At 43.2% G+C, this 23,967-nt stretch overlaps 1 protein-coding gene across 1 annotated transcript in view; it reads right to left on the reverse strand.

The window, feature by feature from the left end:
* The window catches only part of CLCN7 (chloride voltage-gated channel 7), a 1,228,907-nt gene that overhangs the window by 970,702 nt on the left and 234,238 nt on the right, over positions 1-23,967 (reverse strand). Inside the window, exon 3 of the mRNA XM_044089120.1 lies at positions 19,989-20,060. Coding sequence (XP_043945055.1) covers positions 19,989-20,060 — 72 coding nt within the window. The remainder of the gene's footprint in view (positions 1-19,988; positions 20,061-23,967) is intronic.

Consider the following 23,967-nt stretch of genomic DNA (forward strand, 5'->3'; position numbering starts at 1 on the left):
ACACACACACACACACACACCACACACACACTTATTTAATTGTATATGCATACACAAACACAAATATACACACACACACCCTTGTATGTACATGGATCTAGGACTACTGAATGAAAGTTCAATAGTCTGAATCCACAATAACCGAAAGAGCTTTCACCGAAAAAGCGCTTTTGTTAAAGTCTGTTCAAACCCCCCCCCCCAAAAAAAACAATAAATCTTCTTTTATGTAGGGGGGGCAAGCACCCCTGTGCCCCCCACACACCTTCTACTTTTATATTCTCACTCCAAGGTTGCACTACAGTGCGGAAAAGGTAATTCTCCCTTACCTGCACCGTAGTGCAACTGGCACAACCAGCATACATAACCGAAAGTACTGCTTCAGTGAACAGCACTTTCGGTTATGTATGTTCGGTGATTTCTGCTTCGGCAGAAAGTGCCGTCGGGGATCTGCACGGATCTCATGTACATACACACAGATACATGCAATTACACACACACCTAGACACAGTTTGGATTGCATTTTCTAAGCATTTAGCTTATTTCTGGGGGAAAAAAACAATGTTCTTGTTTCACTGTATGCTGTTAAACTGTTAATAGTCAAATCAGCTTGCAAGAGGGTGATCTACCCCGGGAATAGTTGTCTTTGTTATTGCACTGCACGTGATGGTTCTTTGTGCTGCTGTTTTAACATTACGAGGATCTACACCTCCATCTTGTGGCAGAAGGTATTTATCTAGTCACTGAGTTGGGAAATGCTTCAGGGGTGGTCAAAGTACAGCTGTTTACTGGCCAGAGGGCACAGGAGTTAGATTTCAGTTCTTCTGTTAATGTAAATTAGGAGTGCTGGTGGCGTGGATCTCCAGCCCACCGTGCAGTGGCAGTTAACAGTGGCCTGTACTGTGGAAAATACCTAGACAGTAAGATTTCCCCATGAAGTTAGGATTAGGTGTTTTTACATCAAGTGGTTAGAAGTGCCCTGTACAGACACAAACCCCCAGAAAGTTAATATCATCCATAAAACCACCCTTAGAACTGAAACCTGCAACTCACTGTGGCTAAAACAAAACCACTGCACGGAGACACATTTACAGCAGCTACTGTACCCATTACACAGCACTACCTGCAAATCTTAGCTCAGTCTAATCTAGTCTAGTGCCAAACCTCAGAGACCACCCAAGGAGACCTCTGTATAACTGTCCACAACCTACAGCGGCCTACTCAAATAGAGTTCTGGACAATATGGATCTGCAATTTCCAAATGTCTCTGTAGCTAGCTTGGTAGATATGGGCATCCTGAGTCAGTGCAGCAATCGTCTCATGTTCACAAACAGCCATTTAATCCTTAAAGACACCAACATAGTGTATGTGAGAGATGCACAGACACAATTTCATTGGAGGCAAAAATCTTGTCTACAAACAAGGTTGTCCGGAACACACACACACACACACACACACACACACACACACACACACACACACACACACACACAAAAACATCCACAAAACAGAGTCCACCTCACAACACACACAGACCAACTTATGCTTAGGCAAAAACAATCTTTCTAAGCCTCAAAGATTTCCCAAGCCTATAAACAGCATCACATATCCTCCAAAACCACTAAAGCACTCACTAAAAGCAACAAACACTACACATATGCCTACACCCAATGGAGCCCCAACAGCAAATCCCTTAAGGCAAGCAAACACATTATCCTATGTGTCTCAGGCAGGTGTGTGCCTTGCAGTGAGCAGCATTCTACATTCACCAATGATGACGCCACAATATGAACAAAAGACGATGAACGTCAATAATTGGCTTAGTTTCTGGTGACCTTCCAAGGGCATTCAATATTTCAACACATGGGAGGACATGGTTAATAAACCACATTGCTTTGCAAAAGATGGTCTGCACATCTCTCCCCTGGGTTTCTGAATACTTGCTAAAACTTTATCCACCACCCCCCTTAAAGCCTTTTTTAAGCAATGCCAAACTGACAAACTTACCGACACAGCAACTAAAACCCACAGAAACCAAAAGGTGTTAAGTGTTCAATGCTAGGAGCCTAAGCAAGAAATTCCACACCCTACAACAAATGCCTATACTATGTCCTAGTACGTTACAGGTCAACCTCTAAATCCCTAGAATCCCACAGCTTGTACCTAGACCTACTGGACATGCTCACCATTAAACTGAATACCCTACTCGTGGAAGACCAACTATCACTGCCTAATACTCTCAGGCACAACAATTCCAGGATTTTATTATCACAAATACCCCTGACCAGATAGTCAGATAGTGCGCACAGACACCAGATGTTCAGACACAATGGACCTGGGACTCACCAAAATAGGAAATCACTGCCCCTCGTGTCACATCCTCACTGGTGAAGTCAGACTATAAAGATGTCTCCTTCAAAATAAAAATCAGCTCAGTAACCCTAGAAAACCCTGTAACAGTTAGGAACTATTCCAAAGCAATCTATGTGGAACTGTTCATAGAAATTATGTAAATGGTCATATACAGGCTCATGTATCTACTAGAAGTAAGCCCAAAACAACTTTAAAAACAAACTTCACTGGTCCTAACCTTAATAGGCTACAAAACAAAAGGAAAAAAAAGTCATGGCTAAAATCAGGAACAGCAACTCCCATTATTAAGGGTGGGAGGCTGGCCTAATGGTTAAGATGCTTACCTTACAGACACAAGGTGCAGGGTTTGATTCTCACAGGGGGTAATTGGCTAGGCTTAAAATGGTTAGTGTAGTACGAACCTATGAAATGGGTACTGTAGGCTCCCAAATTCACCTACAGTATCTTATATTTTAGCCTTTCGATTGCTATTTCTGCCTGTTTTATTCTGCTATTACCTGTTTTTACTGTTTTTAATAGCTTGAATTGTTTATTGCACTTGCTTGTTTAAGTTTTGCTTAAAAGTTAAACAACAGGCTAATACACTCAAGTGTACTAGCTTTTGATAGCATTTAGTCGAAAAACACAGCATTTATTGTATTTTCTGCCTATCTGAAAAACTTGAAAAAACAAAAAAATACTCTTGTTTTCCATACTTTTCTAATAGTTTGTTCCAGTGATCAGATTTTGCTGATCCCTGGGCTTTGTCTTGGTTCCTGTTTTCTCCATTTTCCTTGTTTGGTCAAGGGGTAGTTTCTTTACTCACTAGTGGGAGTAGGGAGTACTGAGCTGCCTGTTTGTCCTCAGAGGAGTGGTTTAAGGCAGTAACTTGTAGTTTATTGGCCATTTTGGGTCATTTCCTGTCTTTTCCAGCCCCTGCTATAAAGCACGCTTTAGCGCATTAGCTTAGATTTAGCTGAGCTGCCACTGTTGCACACTAGGGCAGCCGTTAAGCTGGTTTAAACTATTCGGACTACCTAAAGTCCACTCTTCAAATTTTCCCTTAAAACTACCTCCTCGAACTATACTACTGATCTAATCAGCGTATCCTATAACTAAAAAGATCCTCTCTACTTGACTCCAAGTAGACTATTCTCTATCTGTTAAACCTAGCACTTGCTCCTACAGTACTTATTACCTTGATACGGCACTCTTGTCATAGATAGTACCCCAAAAAGGCAACCCCCCATTTCTCGGTCACCCACGTCCCCCGGAATCTTTTTTAAAGTTTTTTTGTCTATCCTTCTAGCATGTTGAGGGATCAGTTGCTAGTGTCCTCTCCTGCTCAGCTGGTGAACCTGGGAATATTGAGGCAATGTTACAATTGCCTCATGTACACAGACAACCCTCTCCTCTTCCCACAAAACACAAATACATGCGAGAGATGCAACTATACGGCCAAACTGGAGGCTGAGCTCTCTCAACATAGGACTGGCAAGACCAGTCAGGAGGAGAAGGTTACCACACACACTATAGACCCAGTCCCACATAGTACCATTACAACCTCAAATCATACACATAAACACACAAAGACATACTCGGAGGCTCTGATCAAAAATCTACCAAAACAGCAGAGGCCACCAAAGCAGACACCCAAACAACCACCACCTCAGAACACAACACCTGCAACACATAGACCTCACAGTCAGAGTGTCAAACAGTCACAGCCCTTAAGGCCAAACACAATGCCAGACACACTAGTCATTGGTGACTCCATAGTCAGACACACTGACGTCCCGCTCACCAGACTGAGTAAGGAGAAGGTCACAGTAAGCTGCCTGTCGGGCGCCACATAACGCAAGCACTCAGGTCTCTCAACAGCAGGTACAAATATGACTCAGTCATTGTCCACGCTGGTGTAAACGACCTGAGACGTACCTCCTTGGACTACATGAAAAGAGACATTGAGGAGCTCTCTGATTATGTAGCCCAGGCAGGTATGACCCTGACCTTGAGCAGTATCCTACCTTCACCAAGAATGATGCCACAATACAGAGATAAGATGATCAGCTTTAACAATTGGCTTAAACACTGGTGTCACTCAAAGGGGATCCAGTGTCTGTCTGCCTGGGATGACATGCTGGACAAGCCACGCTGCTTCGCAAGGGACGGCTTGCACCTGTCACCCCTGGGATTCCGGATATTGGCAAAGGCACTTGCCACCCCCATAGTGCCTTTTTTAGGCAAGGCTCAAATTCTAAACCTACCACCCTAGAACACAAAAAAGGAACAAAACTAAGGGTAATGCTGCTCAATGCCAGAAGTCTAAATCTCAAAATGCACGACTCGAGGCCCTTCTCAGTATGGAGAACATCGATGTCTGTGCTGTGACAGAAACCTGGTTCAAGGCTCCTGAGAGCACCCCAGCGCTATCAGGTTTTACCTCATATCATGCGTTCCGCCCCAAAATCCGGACAATACCAAGAAAGGAGGGGTATCCATATTCATCAAGGACACCCACACCTCAAGACTGGTGGCAACGCACGATGCATCGGAGACCATCCAGGTGCAATTAACCATAGGCAAGACTGCTCTGCAAATTGTAGCATGTTACAGGCCACCCTCACAAACTCAGGAACCTCACATGGCCTTCCTGAAAACACTAGAGGGGATAAATGTATCACCAAACACCATCATACTAGGTGACTTCAATTACCCTAATATAGACTGGGAACACTACTCAAGCCCAAACACCCTAGCCCAAAAGTTCCTGGAATTCATAAACTCAAATGCCATGGAACAACTAGTCACCATCCCCACAAGAGGAGATAACATACTTGATCTCATCATCACGAACATGGGAGCACAATGTTCAACACCAGAAGTATACCCCTCACTGGTGAGATCAGATCACAAACTAATCTCGCTGGAGGTCCTCATCCCACCCCCACCTGAAATAAAAAGACCACAGTAAAGAACTTCTCAAAAGCCGACTTCACACTTCTAAAGACTAGTGTGGTCTCCTTTAAGGCCCCCGAGCCGGCGGAAAACAGTACTCAAGCCGCTGAATCACTTACAAATGCCTTCTACCAGCACCTGCAGGACTGCATGGATAAGGCAATCCCAAGCAAAACAAAGACTCTTTGTACCAAAGGCAAGCGTCCAGTCTGGTGGACCCCAGCCATAAACAAACTCTACAACAAAAGGAGGAAGCTACTACAAGATAGAGCAAAATCCTTAAAAGGTAAGACACCCTTGATCACTATAATTAAAAAACTAAGAGCTCTCATAAAATCATCCAAAGCAAATTTCGAGAGAAAAATAGCTAAAGACTCAAAAGACAATCATAAGGCCTTCTTTAGCTATGTTAGAAACCTGGGAGGAAACTCCCAGATATGCTCAGAACTAGTTCAAAATGATGTGAAGATTACTGATCCTACAGACATTGCCAACATACTGGCTGACAGGTTCAGTGCAAACTTCTCCCCCTCCCCAAAAGGAGAGATATCTATACCAAACGATTGCAGCCCCCAAACATCTCCAGCCCAAGTGAGAACTGCTCTCTCCAAAGCAAAAACACAGCATCCATGGGACCTGATGGTGTCCCCGGCTGTGTGCTCCACGAACTCAATGAGGAATTAAACCCACAGCTAGGACAGCTGTTTAATCAAAGTCTTACCTCTGGATACGCACTCCAGGAGTGGCGCACTGCAACTGTGGTCCCACTTCACAAAGGCGGTGCCTCCACCGACCCTGGAAATTACCGCCCATTAGCTTGACAAGCCTTATCTGCAAAGCCATGGAGAGGATCATAATGGACCTCATAAATAAAGACATAGGGAATTTGCAGACTTTGGATCCAACCCAGTTTGGCTTTGTCAAAGGCAGATCATGCCTTTTAAACTTGGTTGACTTTTTCAAACAGTCACCAAAGCCATTGATGAGGGAAAGGCAGTCCATACAGCCTACCTCGATCTGGCTAAGGCCTTCGATACAATACCCCACTCGGGTATCATTGATAAACTCATCAGCTTAAATGTTAACCCATACATCACAAGATGGGTTGCAAACTGGCTGAGTGACAGAACCCACAGGGTCAGAGTTGCTGGCGCCATGTCAGACTCAAAGCCTGTCACAAGTAGTGTCCCACAGGGCTCAGTCCTGGGCCCACTCTTGTTTGGCATCTACTTTTCCGAAGTACAAGCAAACACAGGAGGGTTATGGCTGACAAAGTTTGCAGATGACTGCAAACTGGGCCATAGTAGAAAACACATCTGACACAGATATCCTTCAGAAGGGTCTCACAGAAACGGATAACTGGTGCCAGAGCCACGGCCTAAAGTTAAATGCCAAAAATGCATAGTCATACCCTTCGGGAAAAACAAGGTTACCCCTAGCTACCAAATAGGTGGCAATCCACTGAGCACAGAAGAAGTTATCAGGGACCTGGGGACCCAGGTTGATAGTAGTCTGTCATTCGACACCCATGTAGCTAAAGTAGTTAGGAAGACCTTCTACATTGCCCACCTTATCATGAAGGGATTCTCATCTAGATCAAGGGAGGTCATAGTCTCCCTTTACTCATCACTCATCAGACCAATGATTGAGTACAATGCCCCATTCGGAATGTATCAGACCAGACACTTGCAGCAGCTGGAGAGGCCACAAAAGTTCCTCACCAAAAGGATAAAGGGTCTCAAAAATCTGTCCTATGCTGCCCGACTGAAAGAACTCCAGCTCTATTCAGTCGCTTACCGCTTGCTCAGAGGTGACCTTTGCCTAACATACAAGGCCATGTCAAACCCAGATTTGATGAATATGCTTCACCTCAAAAAATCTAGATCCATCAGAGCCACAAGGGCGGGAGACTTAAACCTCGACACGGCTATTAATAGGACGTGCTGGAGGGATAGATTCATCACCCAAAGACTCCCTATGCTGTGGAACAAAATTCCGGTACATGTGAGGCAGAGCACCTCGCTGGCCTTGTTCAAGAGAAATCTTGACCAATGGATGGGAGATCGCAGATATACCCCAGGGATTACCTCAGTGTCACTGCTCGACAGAGGCACAGCAAAATAATGGGTATAGTTCCCCATACTAAAGGGGTGGCGTAAGCCACAAAACGATGGGCTAGGCTTGTAAATGCCCTCGGGCAGATAGCCTAGTATGAACCTATGAACCTATGAACCTATAATGATAGGAGTTCTCTAAACTAAACAGGAAAAAAAAGAGGACTAATTAAGCCCAACAAGGCCAATTACGAGTTCAAGATAGCTTCACAGGCTAAAGACAACTACAAGGCCTTCAACAGCTACATCTGAAACCTCAAAGGCAACACAGATCAGTGTGCTGAAATGGTGGTCAATGGTGTCACCTTCACTGAGCAGAGTGACTAAATATTTGCTGGCTGATAAATTCAGCTCACACTTCACCCCCCACTACTCCCCCTGAAATATCTACTAGCATAACCCTAACACCCACTATTAACATGGACCAGGTCCTGGTGGAGCTCGCCAAGGCCAAAAACACAGCCTCAATGGGCCCTGACAATATCCTGGTATGCCTCCTAAATAAGCTTGAAACGTGATCTATAAGAACCACTTCAGTCACTTTTCAACTACAGCCTTAAAACAGGTGTTGTATCATAAGAACAGAGGACTACAATGGTTATCCCACTTCAGAAGAGTGGCCCATCAACTCACCCTGGAAACTACAGACCTGTTAGTCCGACTAGTCTAATATGCAAACTCATGGAATGAATAATCATGGAAATGATAAGCAAAAGACACAGGCAACCTTCAGACACTGGGCACATTCTGGTTTGCCTTTATCAAGGGACAGTCATACCTACTAAACCTGGTGAACTTCATTGAGAAGGTTACCAAGGCAATGGATAAGGGGAAAACTGTGCATACCACCTACCTGTACCTGGCTAATTTAAGATAATACCTCCCTTGGGTATAGTTAAATTCACGAAACTGGACCTAAACCCTTGCAGAACTCATTGATATACCAGCTGGCTCAAAGACAGGACCCAGGAAGTCAGGACTGATAATACCACCCCCACTAAGAGACTGTCACCAGTGGGGTACCTCAGGACTTTGTGCTGGGACCACTCCCACTTTGCATCTATGTCTTGGAGGTAAAGGCTAATGTGAAGATGACTGAAAACTGGGAAGCCATCCTAGATTCTCCCCATGATGCAAACATCTTACAAGAGGGTCTAACACAGACACATGACTGCTGCCAAAGTCACAAACTAAACCTCAGTGTCAAGAAATGCACTACAGTGCCTTTTGGGAAAACTGCCACCCAAGCTAATTACTCCATTGCTAAGACACTACTAAGAACTGACCTGGTAGTCAGGGATCTGGGAACATATACGTAAAACAGTGTGTGTGCTGTGTGTGTGTTGTATCTTTAAGAGGCATTTCCAAGTGTGGCACATCCATATAAATAGCGAGCACATGCAGGCAGCAGTGCATTTTGAAACAGCAGCCAGAATGTGACCGTGTTTGAATCTGGTAGTCTGTTTATAAGTTTATCTAAGTTTAAGTTGCTAAGCCTCAATCCTGATGTCTTTGTATATAATAAAGCTGCTTGATCAGAACCCACAACTGTTAGTCTGTTTTATCCTGACCAGACGAGTGACAATATACATAGACAGTAATCTGGCCTTTAACCAACATGTGTCCCAGGCATACCTCTCAATTGTCCAGATTTTCGCAGAATGTCCAGATTTCTGCCTTATATTTTTTACCTGTTTCTAAGTCAGAATATAATGACAGACATCAGAGATTCAGGCTTCATACCTTTCAAAAAAATTATGCTGATGCAAAATCTCTTATTCTATCAACCTTCTAAGTTTGTTACAGCAATACTTAAAACTTGTCCCTATTTTTGGGCCTTTGCCCACCCCCACCCATGGCCATTTCTTGCTCTAAGAAGTTGACAGGTATGGTCCCAGGTAGTAACAAAGTCAGTCTATGTTACCTAACTTATAAGTAAGGGCATGGCATCCAGGTCCAAGAAAGTCGTAGTGGCACTTTACTCGTCACTTACCAGGCCATCGAGTATAATGCTGCTTTCAACATGTACCTGACCAGACATATGCAATGGATAGAATGCCCACAAAGATTCCTTACAGGCGAATCCAGGGTATTAAATACATTGCCTACGCAGACTGCCTTAAAGCCCTATCTCTATACTCTGTCTCCTACAGGTTACTGCGAGGCAATCTATTGCACATCCACAAAACAAACAGCATCAGAACCACTAGATCCAAGGATTTAAATTTTGCTTTGGACATAAATATGACATGTTTGAGACACAAATGTCTCTCAGAGAATCCCAAACCATGTGAAGCAGAGTCCATCCCAAACTCTATTTAAGTGCAACCTTGACCAGTGGAAGGAAAGACAAAAATTCAACCTGGATATGGCTCCCATGTATCTGACAGAGACAGAGGCAGACATTAATGCCCAAACTAACATACCCCCCCCCCCACATAACCTCTTGAAACTTCCTAACATACCCCCACCTAACAAACACCAGTGATGCACTGGGACACAATGGGGTTGAACTGCACAGCCATGGTGGTCACTGGCCTAATATATACCTATGAACATATACGCATACACACACACACACACACACACACACACACACACACACACACACACACACACACACACACACACACACACACACACACACACACAAAGTTGGCATAATGGTCGAGGTCTTTACCTCACAGCTACAAGGTACAGGGTTTTATTCTGACCTTGGGTTATTGGCTAGGCCTGTAATAGTCTTCAGACTGATTCATAGTTCATAAGTAAATACTAGGCCAAGAAAAATAAAAATATTAAAAAGATGAGCACTTTTACTATTAACCAAGCTTCATTACATAAAACACGTTGAACTTGTGGTTCTTTTTTCTTGATTTTATGAAGTCACAGCAAGCAACTTTGTAGCAGATCTTCCTGAGGGTTAAATGTTTTTCCTTATGGATGGGAGCCCTTCACATATCAATGCAAGATTTTTTTGTATACTATATTACTGCCTTGTCATGGTGAAGGGGTACGTGTATCTCAGTGAAGCCATGAGCAATACACTGGATGGCTAACTTTGGTTTCTCACTGCAGAAGGTAATAGTAACCCTATTCAGTATTCTTCTTTCAAGAAACCCCGATAAACTCGCGTTACTTAAGACCAAGGTGGGAAGTTTCAAAGCCCCCATGCTAAAGGATAACGCTGCCCAAGCTGCAAAATTCTTTACTAATGCACTCTACGGGCACCTACAAGAATGCATGGATCGTGATATCCCAAGCAAAACCAAGACTCACTCCTCCAAGAAAAGGAAACCAGTCTGGTGGACCCCTGCCATAAACAAGCTATACAACAGGAGGAAACTAGTACAGAAAAGAGTAAAATCCCAAGAAGGGAAGACATCCCTGATCAGTATCAGCAAGAAACTACGATCCCTCATAAAATCATCCAAGGCTAGCTTCGAAAGAAAAACTGCCAAGGACTCAAAAGATAACCACAAGGCATTCTTTAGCTATGTCAAGAATCTAAGTGGCAATTCTCAGATCTGCTAGAAGTTAGTGCAGAATGGCATAAAATACACTGAACCGACTGAAATTGCCAACATCCTGGCAGACAGGTTCAGTGCAAACTTCACCCCCCCTCTCACCCCCAAAAGGGCCCATAACCATACCAGAAGAATGTAGCACCCCTGAAATCACAGACACTCAGGTTAAAACAGCCCTCTCCAAAGCCAAAAACACAGCATCAATGGGACTGGACGGTGGCCCAGGCTGCATCCTACACGAGCTCAAAGACAAATTAACCCCTCACCTAAACACACTATTCAAACTCAGTCTCTCCACAGGTTACTTGCCCATAGAGTGGTGCACAGCAACGGTTATTTCGCTCCACAAAGGTGGAGCCACAACAGACACTGGGAACTATTGCCCTATAAGCCTGACTAGCTTGTTCTGCAAGGCTATGGAGCACATCATCATGGATCTCATTAACAGAGACATTGGGAAACTCCAAACACTGGACCCTACCCAGTTCGGTTTTGTAAAGGGCAGATCATGCCTCCTAAACCTGGTGGACTTCTTTGAGTAAGTTACCAAGGCTATAGATGAGGGAAAGGTGATCCACACAGCCTACCTAGACCTCGCAAAGGCCTTCGACACCATTCCCCATTCTGGTATTATAGACAAGCTCACCAGTCTGAACATAAACCCCTACATCACAAGATGGGTTGCCAACTGGCTCACAGAACCCACATGGTAAGAGTTGCGGGAGCCAGGTCTGACTCTAAACCGGTTACCAGTAGCATTCCCCAGGGCTAAGTCCTAGGACCCCTCCTGTTTGGCATATATTCCTCAGAGGTACAGGCAAGCACAGGAGGACTATGGCTGACCAAGTTCGCAGAAAACTGCAAACTAGGGGCTATAACTGACTCTTCGGCTGACACACACATCCTCCAAAAGGGTCTCACTAAGACAGATGCCTGGTGTCAAAACCATGGCCTCAAGCGAAATGCCAAAGAGTGCATAGTCATCCCTTTTGGAAAAATCAAAGTACCCACAAACTACCACATAGGTGGTAGCCCCCTAAATACGGAAAACGTAATAAGGGATCTGGGGACCCATGCAGAAAGTAATCTCTCCTTTGATAATCACATTGCCAAAATGGTTAGAAAATCCTTCTATGTGGCCCACCTAATCACAAAAGGGTTTGCATCCAGATCAAAAGAAGTCATTGTGCCCCTCTACGCATCACTCCTCAGACCCATCACAGAGTAAAATGCCCCATTTAGGATGTACCTTACAAGACACCTGCAACAGCTGGAAAGACCATAAAAGTACCTCACCAACAGGATCACTGGCCTCAAACAGATGCCCTATGCAACTCGACTGAAGAAAAGTACAGTTTTGTACCTACCATAAATGTAGATGTTCGAGGATCCACATTGCTGCAGTCCTAACCATTGGGTAGTCCGCTGTCCCAGTCGGCCCGAATACCAAAGTATATGGCTGACGTCGGTCAAGGCGCATTAGACTGACGTCAGAACGTCAGGGTACTAATGCGCATGACCGACGTCATATCCTCAGTCTTTTCTTGCCCCAGATGTCAGAAGACCCTAAAAAGACAAGGCCAAAACCAAAAACACCAAACACTCCTGCACCAAAAATATGTACAATATATACAAAATTACAAGAGTATAACCTCACCCATACAACCACCCCTAAACACAGAGGGGAAGGAGGGAGGGTAAATTGGACTGCAGCAATGTGGATCCTCGAACATCTACATTTATGGTAGGTACAAAACTGTACTATGTTCTTCATTCCACATTGCTGCAGTCCTAACCATTGGGTAGAATCCCAAAGCAGAGGTAAGGGAGGCTGGCAAATCATAAGGAAGCAGGGGCTGTCAACATGCCTTGCAAAATAGCTGTTGCAAAACCAGCCCTAGATTTAGAGTAGAGAGGAAGGTGGTAATGCTTAGAGAAAGTATGCACTGAACTCCAAGTAGCTGCCTCCAAAATATCCTTAGTTGCCACCCCCCTTAGAAATGCTGTAGAAGTGGCAGTAGCCCTAGTGGAATGAGGCCTAATCTCAGCTGGAATCTCCTTGCCATGATGGGAATAACAAAATGCAATGCAAAACCCAATCCACTTAGAAATAGTTTGTTTTGACACAGCCTTGCCCTGAGAACTCAAAGCAAAAGAAACAAACAACTGCTGAGACTGCCTAAAATCCTTAGTCCTGCTTAAATAATAACGCAACTGCCTGTGTACATCTAAAGTGTGCAAAATCTTTTCCCCCTTATTTTGGGGATCTGCATAGAAAGTAGGCAAATGAATAGTTTGGTTTAAAGCCACACTAGAAACCACCTTAGGCATAAAAGAAGGATTAGTACGTAATGATACCCTATCCTTATGGAAAATCAAAAGGCTCTACCGCCATAAGGGCCTGCAATTCAGAAACCCTTCTTGCAGAAGTAATGGCCAACAAAAAGCAGTCTTCCATGACAAGTATTTCAATTCAGCAGTAGCTGAGGCTCAAAAGGTTGTAGAGTAAGTTTCTCCAACACAAAATTGAGATCCCAAGCAGGAGTAGGAGCTCTATTGCAATCTTATATTCTTTGCCCCTCTAAGAAATTGCTTGAACAAAGGATGCGAAAACAATGGTGGGTCACAATCATAGTGAGCTGAAATTGCTGCAGCATGAATCTTAATGGAAGAGAAAGACAAACCTTTGTCCAATAACTCAGTCAGATATTGAAGAGCCACACTTAAATTAGGCTCAGAAATCTCCAAATTCTTGCTGCACTCCAAAATAAAAATCTCTTCCATTTTTCTGCGTACACTTTCCTTGTACTAGGTCTTCTGGCTTCCATAATCACATTTAAAACTTGTTGAGGAAGTTGAGACCTGCTGTGTTTCAAAACAGAATATGCCAGGCTGTTAGATGAAGAGAATGAAGCTTGACATTGAGCAGGTGGCCGTCCCTCTGAGACAACAGGTGTGGTATCAAAGGTAAAGGCCATGGAGGCTTCCTTACCAGACTCCTCAGTAATGGGTACCAGTGTTGCCGAGGCCAATCTGGAGCTATTAAAATCATCCTTGGCTTGTCTTGTCTGACCTTTAGGAGCACCTTTGGGAGAAGAGGCAGAGGTGGAAAGGCATACACATGAAGATTTTTCCAACTGAAAGAAAGAGCATCCACTTTCCAAGCTGTGTGATGAAACCTCTTTGTGCAAAACTTTGGCAGCTGGTGGTTTAGTGGAGAAGCGAACAGATCTATGTCTGGAGTTCCCCATGACACTGTCAATTTCGAAATACATGAAGATCCAGTTTCCACTCATGGGGATCCATGATTTGTCTGCTTAACACATCTGCTAAGGAGTTCTGTGCTCCCGGCAGAAACCTTGCCTGAAGAGTTAGTTGCAAGCTGAGCGCAGTCTCCCATAAAATCATCGCTTGCCTGCACAACGGGTAAGAATGTGTTCCCCCTTGTTTGTTGATGTACCACATGACAGTTGTGTTGTCTGTTAGAATCAACACCTGCCCTGGAAGAAGTAACTCCTTGAAAGCCATTAATGCAAACTGGACTGCTAACATCTCCTTCATGTTGATATGTAGATGCTGTAGTCTGGCAGGCCACTTGTCTTGTATCCACTTTCCATTTAGATGAGCTCCCCAAGCAATGTCTGAGGCATCTGTCGTTAGAATCTGACTCGCCTCTGGCCGGGTCACAGAAAGTCCCTTGTTTAGGTGACATTCCTGAGCCCACCACAAAAATTCCTGTTGAATGCAAGGTATTATTTGAATGACAGTGTCCAAATCCTGGCAGTGCTGTGTCCATACATTTTGAGATACCATTGCAGCTTCCTCATATGCAGTTTGGCATTGGGAAGCACCAGAATACAAGATGCCATGAACCCTAAGGCTTGAAGGACTGTCCTTGCAGTCAGCCCAGACTGAAGAGATAGTTGATGGAAGTAAATGGAAAGATTCTTTTGTTTGTCCGGGGTTAAAAAGGCCATCTGGGCTGCTGTATTCAGTCTCACACCCAGAAAGCACATGTCTTGAGAGGGTACTAGACTGGACTTTATTTCGTTCACAGAATACCCTAGGCATCTTAGCACTGCTATCACATATTCCAAATGCTGTAAAGGTCTTCCTTTTCTTGAGCCAGAATCAGGCAGTCGTCCAAGTAAGGATAGATTTGAATTCCTTTTAGCCTGAAGTAAGCTATCACTGGAGCCAGAACCTTTGTGAATACTCTGGGCAGCAGATAAGCCAAAGGGCAATGCAGAGAACTGATAATGGGAATTTCCAGCTCGAAAACGCAGATACTTCCTGCAACTCAGTCTGATAGGCACATGAAGGTAAGCCTCCTTGAGATCTAAAGTTACCATCCAGTGATCTTTGCCCAGCAGAGGTAAAAGCTGTTGTAACGTCAACATTTTGAACTTGGGAATGTCCAGATAAGTGTTGAGGATAGATAAATCCAAAATTGGTCTCCACGTGTCCCCCTTCTTTGGTACTAGGAACAGGCGAGAATAAAATCCTAGGCCCCTTTCTGGCACAGGAACTGGCTGAATGGCCCCTATTTGGAGTAACAGAGAAATCTGCTTGTGAGCCTCTTTTCTTTGTAGAGGAGGAATGTCTGGCATGCCTTTGAAAGGAGGCAAGGTATGGAAATAAAACCTGTAACCGTGGTGAATGATATCTAAAACCCATCTGTCTTGGGTAATTAAATCCCAATTTTCTTTGAAAAGAGCCAGCCTTCCTCCCAAAGGTGCTGCCAGACGAGAATGTACTGGCAGCTGAAAAGGCAGGTCATTGGGTCTGTTTACGAAAGGACTGACCCCTGCCCTCACCAGAAGTCTGAGCAGGTGAACTCCCTGTTCTAGGCCTAAAAGAACCTTGAGCTCTGCCCCTACCACGTCTAGACCTACCCCTAGACTGGGAATCATAAGCAGGATATGTCCATCCCTTAGTAGGCCAATTTCTACTAAACTTGGAGGCTGCACCTGCAAAAATCTTTAACAGTTTGCATAGACTTAGCCTTGTCCTCCATTTTCTTTAAAACTGCTTCCACAGGCGAACCAAACAACACGTCAGACTGTAAAGGAGCATCCAAAATCCTTGTCTTAACATGCTCAGCTAAATTCTGATCCCTCAACCAGGCGTGCCTCGAAGAACAGAACCAGTGGCAGCCACCCTCGAGGAGGCCTGCACAGCATCAAAACCACATTGCAATGAATGCTTACCCACCTGTTCAGACACATGAACTAAATCCTGCAACTCTTTACACTCAATACCTTCCGCCAGAGCATCCACCTTAGACTTCAATTGTGAAAGGAGATAATTTTGATATTTTAACATGTGAAACTGGCAATTCAACGCCCTCATGGCTAAAGTGGAAGAAGTATACACTTTCTTTCCCCATCTATCCAAAGCCCTTGCCTCTTTATCAGGAGGAACAGGATTTTTAACCACAGAAGCCTTAACACCTTTAGGCCCCTGAGAGACAGTTTCCGGGTCTGCCCTAGGACTCTTAAAAAGATAATTATGAGCTTCAGGCACCCTATAGTACCTATCCGGTTTAACTGGGGCAGGAGGCAAAGAATCAGGGTTCAGGGAAGCCTCTGCAAAAACATCTTCCACCACATTCAGAACAGGAGGTATAGCTAAAGGCCTATGCTGGGGTAAAAACAAGAATTCCCTAAGCCTCTTCCTGGAATCAGAGAAATCTTGACCTTCCCATTTAAAATGCTCCCTCATGGAATGCAGAGTCACTGAAAATGAAAAATCCTCAGGAGGAGAAGCTGAAGGAGTAGAATCATCCACATCAGAATCAGAATAAGGAGGATACTCCTGCAAGTCTTCAGCCGAAGACTCAGAAGCCTCCGAACACTGCTCAAAACTCTCAAACTCAGGCTCCACCCTAGGCCTCTTATCAGGAGGGGGCATAGAACCTCTAATCATAGTAATCAAATCCTCTGCCATTTTAAGCATATGTTTCTTAGGCAAAGATCCTGAAGAGCTAGGAGAAACCCCACTGAAGTTAAACCTGGCCTGCCTCTCAAAGAAGCCTTGGAAACAGAAGGGTAGGCTCTAACCACCTTAGGAAGAGAGGGAAGAACAGCCACCTGAGAAGCCCCTTCAGCCTGGCCTACCTCCTGAGAGGACACATCCTGTAACAGTAAAGTCTCTCCTTGAGACTCCAAAGAAACTCCTGGCAAAACCTCCGGCTCCACTGAGCCTTCTAAAGAACCGACGTCCGGGACTGCCGGTTCTTCCACTCTAGGCTTTGCTGCTTTGTCCTTGCGCTTTTGAAGCGGGCGTCGGAGCATCCGACGGCATTTTATAGTTACAACGCTTCCCAAAAACTAACCTGGCACAGTCTAACCTTCTCTTAATAGTGCGTTTGTTAAATCTAGCACAAGAGCGGCATCCAACAACGTCGTGCTCAGGCCCTAAACAAGGTATACACAAGGTATGGTAATCCCTATGAGGTATCTGTTTCCCACAAGAAATACAGTTATTCACTTTTTCTGACATCCGGTTAAATACTGAGGCAAGAAAAAACCAAAATATTCCCCAACGGGGTACTTAGCCAACTTTGATTCGGTCTGAAACTCCGACTTCAGAAAATTTCAGAACGCCAACCTGCACTCGCAAAACTGCTTCTGCATCGGACCATGCGGCAAAAAAGACTGAGGATATGACGTCGGTCATGCGCATTAGTACCCTGATGTTCTGACGTCAGTCTAATGCGCCTTGACCGACATCAGCCATATACTTTGGTATTCGGGCCGACTGGGACAGCGGACTACCCAATGGTTAGGACTGCAGCAATGTGGAATGAAGAACATCTCCAGCTGTACTCGGTTGCATACCGCCTACTCAGAGGTGATCTCTGCCTGACATACAAGGCCATGTCCAGCCCAGAATGATGGACATGCTCCACCTAAAGAAAACCATATCTCCATCGAGCCACACGCTCTAGGGATCTAAACCTCACCACAACAATAAATAGGACGTGCTGGAGGGATAGATTCCTGTCCCAGAGACTTCCCATGCTCTGGAACAAGATTCCAATCTACATTAGCCAGAGCTCCTCACTAACACTCTTCAAGAGAAACCTTGACGAGTGGATGGGAAACAAAAAGTTTACCCCGGGGATCAGTTCAGTGGCTCTGCTGGACAGAGGCACAGGGAACTAATCTAAGGGGGCGGCGAAAGCCAACACATTCCGGCTAGGCTTATAAATGCCTTTGGGCAGATAGCCTAGTACCTACCTATGAACAAAGGTAACCAAAAGCATGTTGAAATAACACTGGAAGAGGAGACTCTTAGGCCTGAAAGTATCCAACATACTACCGGGAAAGTGTGGAGAATTAATACAAGCAGTTCTGGAACTGATTACCCAGACTGGCTAAAGCCTAAAGGAAGTCCTTCTGATGAGGTGGTGAGAGATAAAAGGAAAGTTCAGTGCTACAAAGAATTATACACCAGTGGATCTTAGAATGCAAGAACTAGGAATCAAAGTAAACTTGATGTGGTTAAGGCATCAAAATAAACACTAACTTCTTGGAAATTAATTAACTAAAAGGGACAGGAATGGGCCACTTTGTACCAGAATATAATCAAAGTTTCTACTGTGGACAAGAACAGTGCAGAAGAAATGGGGAAGTCATCATGATTAATAAAAGGGTGACAACACTGGTGTTTGGTTACAACCAAAAAAAAGGAAAAATTATCTCAGACTAAAAGATAAGTTCTTTGGCTTTACAGTGATACAAGTTTATTCTCTAATCACAAAACTGAAAAGTAGGAAGTTAACCAGTTTTAGGAAGATCACTAGCACCTTTTGGAAATGCCACAAAAAGATAAGCTCATCACAGGTGACTGGAATACTGAAGTTGGTAGTCAAAATAGAACTGGAATAACGGGCAGGTTTGATCTTGGATTACAAAATTGGTAGAGCTCTCCACATCTTATAGGCTTCTGCAAGGAGCTCTATGTTTTGCATTCCGTGACATCAGAAATCCTACTTTAATGGAGCTTCTATACTTCTGTAAGACAAATGGCTCCAAACAGTATAGCCAAGGAACTAAACCTCCAACAACATATAAATAAAACATGTCGGAGGGCCAAATTTGTTACCAAAGAATTACCCATTCTCTGACACCAAGTACCTCTTAATGTTAAACAGAGCGACATCCTTACACCTTTCCAGAAGAACTGTAATGAGCATCTGCAAACCCACCCCAGGCCTGACACATCCTGGCATCCTGGAAGCTGGAGGTACATCTTGAGAGTGGGTATCAGCATGGCATAAACTGTCACCTGACTTATTTATCATAGGATCATAGCAGATTACTAGGTTATCAACCTGGAGGTCTTTTTAAGCCTAGCCATTTCAGCCCAATATAATACCGTAGAAGTACTAGTCAATACCCAAGACTGCATTTAGTGAAGACCGCTCATGTCCAGGAGGGTTGTGGGCACTATCCCCAATAAGAATTTATAGTGCCCCATTCACTCATCCAGGTTCCTCTTGAACAGAATCATACAGGTGCTCTGTTTCATATGAACTGGTTGTCTTGTAAATCTTCTGCTATACAGAGAACCCATTGTAGTACCATTTTGAAATTTTCTTCCCATGTTGCTGTAGAATTGGGTACAATTTCTTCTACTGTGTGCCACAGAGTTAATGTGCGAATGGTATGGATCACTAGTGCTAATCAGCTAAAATGTTTTTGGGTTAACTCAAACTAGCAGTAATGCAATCTGTTTAACTAAGTTATCATATTACAAGCTATAAAATGAAATTCGCCAAGAACGCATTTCTCAAAAAATTGACACTGCCCAGTTGTGTTGTATACAGAAGTGAAAGCCGTGTACTGACTACTACAGCTACCAACAGGTTTTCTTTTGTAAATGCACTATTAGCCAGTGGTATCTCTGACACGGCCATTCACATTGTCTTGTGGTGACTGAAAGGTTTTGTAGTCGAACACTGAAGTTATTACTGACAAACTGTAGTATTAGACAGAAACATTACTTAAGAGAGATTAACTGAACTTGTTACCTCATATTTAAGGGAAAGAAGTTTTTCATTATGAGGGATCTCTGTTAAAACCGGTACTTCCATTTCTCTTTCCTGCAAATTAAACACAAAAGCATCAAGTTAAATCATAAAATCTAAGCTGTAGCATTAAAAATGGGAAAATATATAAAAAAAACTAGGAAAGATACACAGCATTTAAAAACTGGGAAGAAGAAATCTACAATACACGTTGTTTACTGAATCTACTGATAGTAAATGAGGATGGTCCAACACAATTTCAGATGTCATATCTAAATGCACTTAATACCACAAGGGTACACATGCACTGCTTTACATTGATTCTACATTACTCCTGGTGTGTTAGGTGCTCATCTTTATACTGAAAGCATAAATATACTGTTAAAGTACAGTTTTTCAGATGCCAACTATGCCAAAGAAAACAATGCAAAAATAAAGTGTAACAAATCAATATAGTGCAGTTATGCAAGGCTAACACATGACAATAAAAGTAAAACACTACTAAAATAAGTCCAGCCATCTCCAAGGACCATAATAGTTATCTTTTCAAAGACACTTCCATGGGCTGTGTGGCACTTTTGGAATACACTAATATCCCCCCAATAATCAACTGACAGAAATCCAGAATATCTTCGAGAGTGGGGTGTAAAATATCCTACTCTCATTTTGACTGACATGGTTACACTGGTGCTGGAAATGTTGAATGCGCCTTTCGAACACTTACTTGGTCAAATCTGCACAGTTGTATCATTGTATGAGAAGCATATTGTGCATTTAGCTGCTGAGATTGAGGAGAATGTGTGTATGTTAGGCAGAGTATATTTTTTCTGTAGGTGGTTTACTGCAGGAAGTCACTGTCTACATTTACTTAGTGTGCTGGCAGTGATTCATTTGTTCAGGGAGATTCCTTTCTTAGAATTTGTGCGGAGATGGAGTTGGTATACTGAAATCAGCCTCCAGTCAATCAAACTGCTCCTGTGCGCACAAATGCTTGCACAACAATGGTCACAGTACCTCGGGACATGGATGTGGCATTGCAGTCAATAAAGGCAGCCCTCTGGGTATATACATATAAATATAAATAAATAAATATATATATATATATATATATATATATATATATATATATATATATATATATATATATGAATAGGGAGGTATAATATGTCATAAGGAGGGTAGACAATACACCTGCAGTAATGCAAGTACTCACATCAGGCACTACCGTGCACAGTGAAGAACGCAACCACAAATACCCCAATGGCTACTTGTGCAACAGCTCCCAAGGTCGGAGGGCTAATTGCTGGCAGAAGAGTAAAAGGACTTGCAACACCAAAGAGGCTCTAACTACAATGCGCTGACTGCCCTTGCATATAAAAAAAATCTCTCTCTGTTACCATATCATTAGCTGTCTGTGAAACCAGGATAGTGAAACCAGGATAAGGCAGGATTCAAAGGCTTCTACACTTTGTCCAGCTTAAAGTAAATTAAACCAGTAGAATGTAGGCTGCATCTAAGTATTGCACTTTTGACAGTAGCATGACCTATATATAATACATACACAGTTAACATATACAGCACTAAGGCTCTTACTGTGGTTGTGGCAAAGTACTCTTTGCATTAATTTATCCAAAAATATCAGGGAGGTGGTGTTTGTTTTAATTTTCATTCAGCTGTATTTCTTGATTTGTTATAATTAACAGTATAATCTCAACCAAGAAATGCATTCATTACATAAAGAAAAGTTGCCCTAAGTAGCCTGTTTTGGGTACAGGTGGTTTTTAGTTGGGATACTTCATTATGGCATCAATTATATCTGCAAATTAATGGAAAAGGAGTGTGACCAAGGTTCACCACCTTTTTTTGAAGTACACACATCCCAGCCTCCCCGTTACACATTTATTATTAGAGGTTTTTCATTATGTATGTAGAAGATGAATACCGGACATTGTAACCCACCTCGTGTTCTAATGGAGGATTCTTCCTTTTCTGAAGGAGACAGACGAGACGGACACCTATCCTTAGATAAGGTTATTGCAACAGAAAGAAATGGAAGAACTTTATAGGACTAGAACACAACTTTCACCTAATGGCATCTGCCAATCTGATATGCAATGGACCAGTATTAACTGCAGATGTTAAACCTGTAATCAGACCCTAGGCAAATGTATGACTTGGCACTATTCCTCTACAAGCATGGGTAACCCAGCACTGGTAATGGACCTATATCAGTATTGATACTGGTCTGTGCCCTAGGAAATGTCTCAGTGGCAAAAGCAGTAATGTTCCTCATCAGATATAATAATGCCAGCTGACAAACAAGTGTGTCTCTTATTCTGGGTATACGCTTCTACGTCAGAACTACTTCTGTGACTCCCAAACCAAAACAACTCTAAAGATCACTTCTGTTTGGTTGTAAAACTATACGTATTGCTGAATATCTGTGACTTGATCATGTGCTTTCCTCCTTCTAAACTGATGTTTCTAGGTCTTATTAAAAGGCTGTATTTTTATTTTGAAAGTGTCAGACAATTACAACCACATTTTCCTTGTCTTTTAGCTTCTCTTCCTATAAGGTTTAGTCCCTCAGTGTTTAACCAGCAATGCCTGAATGATTTATTTCAAATTAAACATTAAAGTTAACTCTTCTCCTCAGACTTGGCTTTTTTTTCACCAATGGAGGAAGCTTTTGTAGAAACAAAATGGCTTTATCATCTCTTCAAGTACCACAATTATGTATATTGTGAAAAACCCAAAATGAAAGCAAACAAGCTACTGTAATGTAATTCCTTTATAACAAGCCACAGGTATTAATTGGCTTTATTGAGGAAGACTCTACACACTATACTTAATGGTAACTGGAAAATCTGTGCCAAAATCATCAAACACATCCACTCATGAACAGGAAACACAGTCAAGGTGGACAAATGTTCAGCATTCTATTTGATCTGTGTGAATGGTTTCTCGGATTTCTTCTTCTGAGATCCTGCTCTTGGTGCAAACTTATTGAATTCTTAGAAAGCTGCAGTGTTTCTTGGGGGGCTTAGATATGCCTTCTACAAGCGTATACTGTGATGGTGAAACACTGATACCAGACAAGCATGGCAAGATTCTGCGCAGCCTGGATTGATCCACACAATGTTAAGCAAGGACACATGAAAGACCCAAGTAGACAAGAAAATAAAATGATGTACCTTCCAAACTTGCACAAGAAACACCACCCACAATGACAGATGAAAAGGCCATCTACAGACAGGTTGACAAAAAAGGGGCATACTATCACTACAGAGTCTCCTCATTACATCTAACCATGAAAACGCTCCACAACGGACTACTGCTGGGAAGAATCAACAATCATAAGCCACAGAAGGTGAAAAAGGTACATCTAACCATGAAAACGCTCCACAACGGACTACTGCTGGGAAGAATCAACAATCATAAGCCACAGAAGGTGAAAAAGGTACAGCTCTGAAGGCAAACTGGAAGCACAGACTTGCTAAAGGATGTCCACCTTCTGAAGTAAAGGAATGCGCCAAGGACAAACGTGTACTTAGTAAAGGCATGTGTCAAGGACCAAAGGGATACAACACAAATGTGCACTTAGTAAAGGCATGTGCCAAGGACCACACGGCTGTGACACAAATGTGCACTTAGTAAAGGCATGCGCCAAGGACCAAAGGGCTGAGACACAAATGTGCACTTAGTAAAGGCATACGCTCAGGACCAAAGGGCTTCAACACAAATGTGTACTTAGTAAAGACATGTGACAAGGACCAAAGGTCTGTGACACAAATGTGTACTTATTTAAGGTATGCACCAAGGACCAAAGTGCTACGACACAAATGTGTACTTAGTAAAGGTACGCGCCAAGGACCAAAGGGCTGTGAGACAAATGTGTACTCAGTAAAGGTAAGCGCCAGGTACCAAAGTGCTGCAACACAAATGTGTACTTAGTAAAGGCATGCGCCAAGGACTAAAGGGC

This window comes from Protopterus annectens, chromosome 12.part0, assembly GCF_019279795.1.
Source record: "Protopterus annectens isolate FY-2018-M chromosome 12.part0, PAN1.0, whole genome shotgun sequence".
NCBI lineage: Eukaryota > Metazoa > Chordata > Ceratodontiformes > Protopteridae > Protopterus > Protopterus annectens.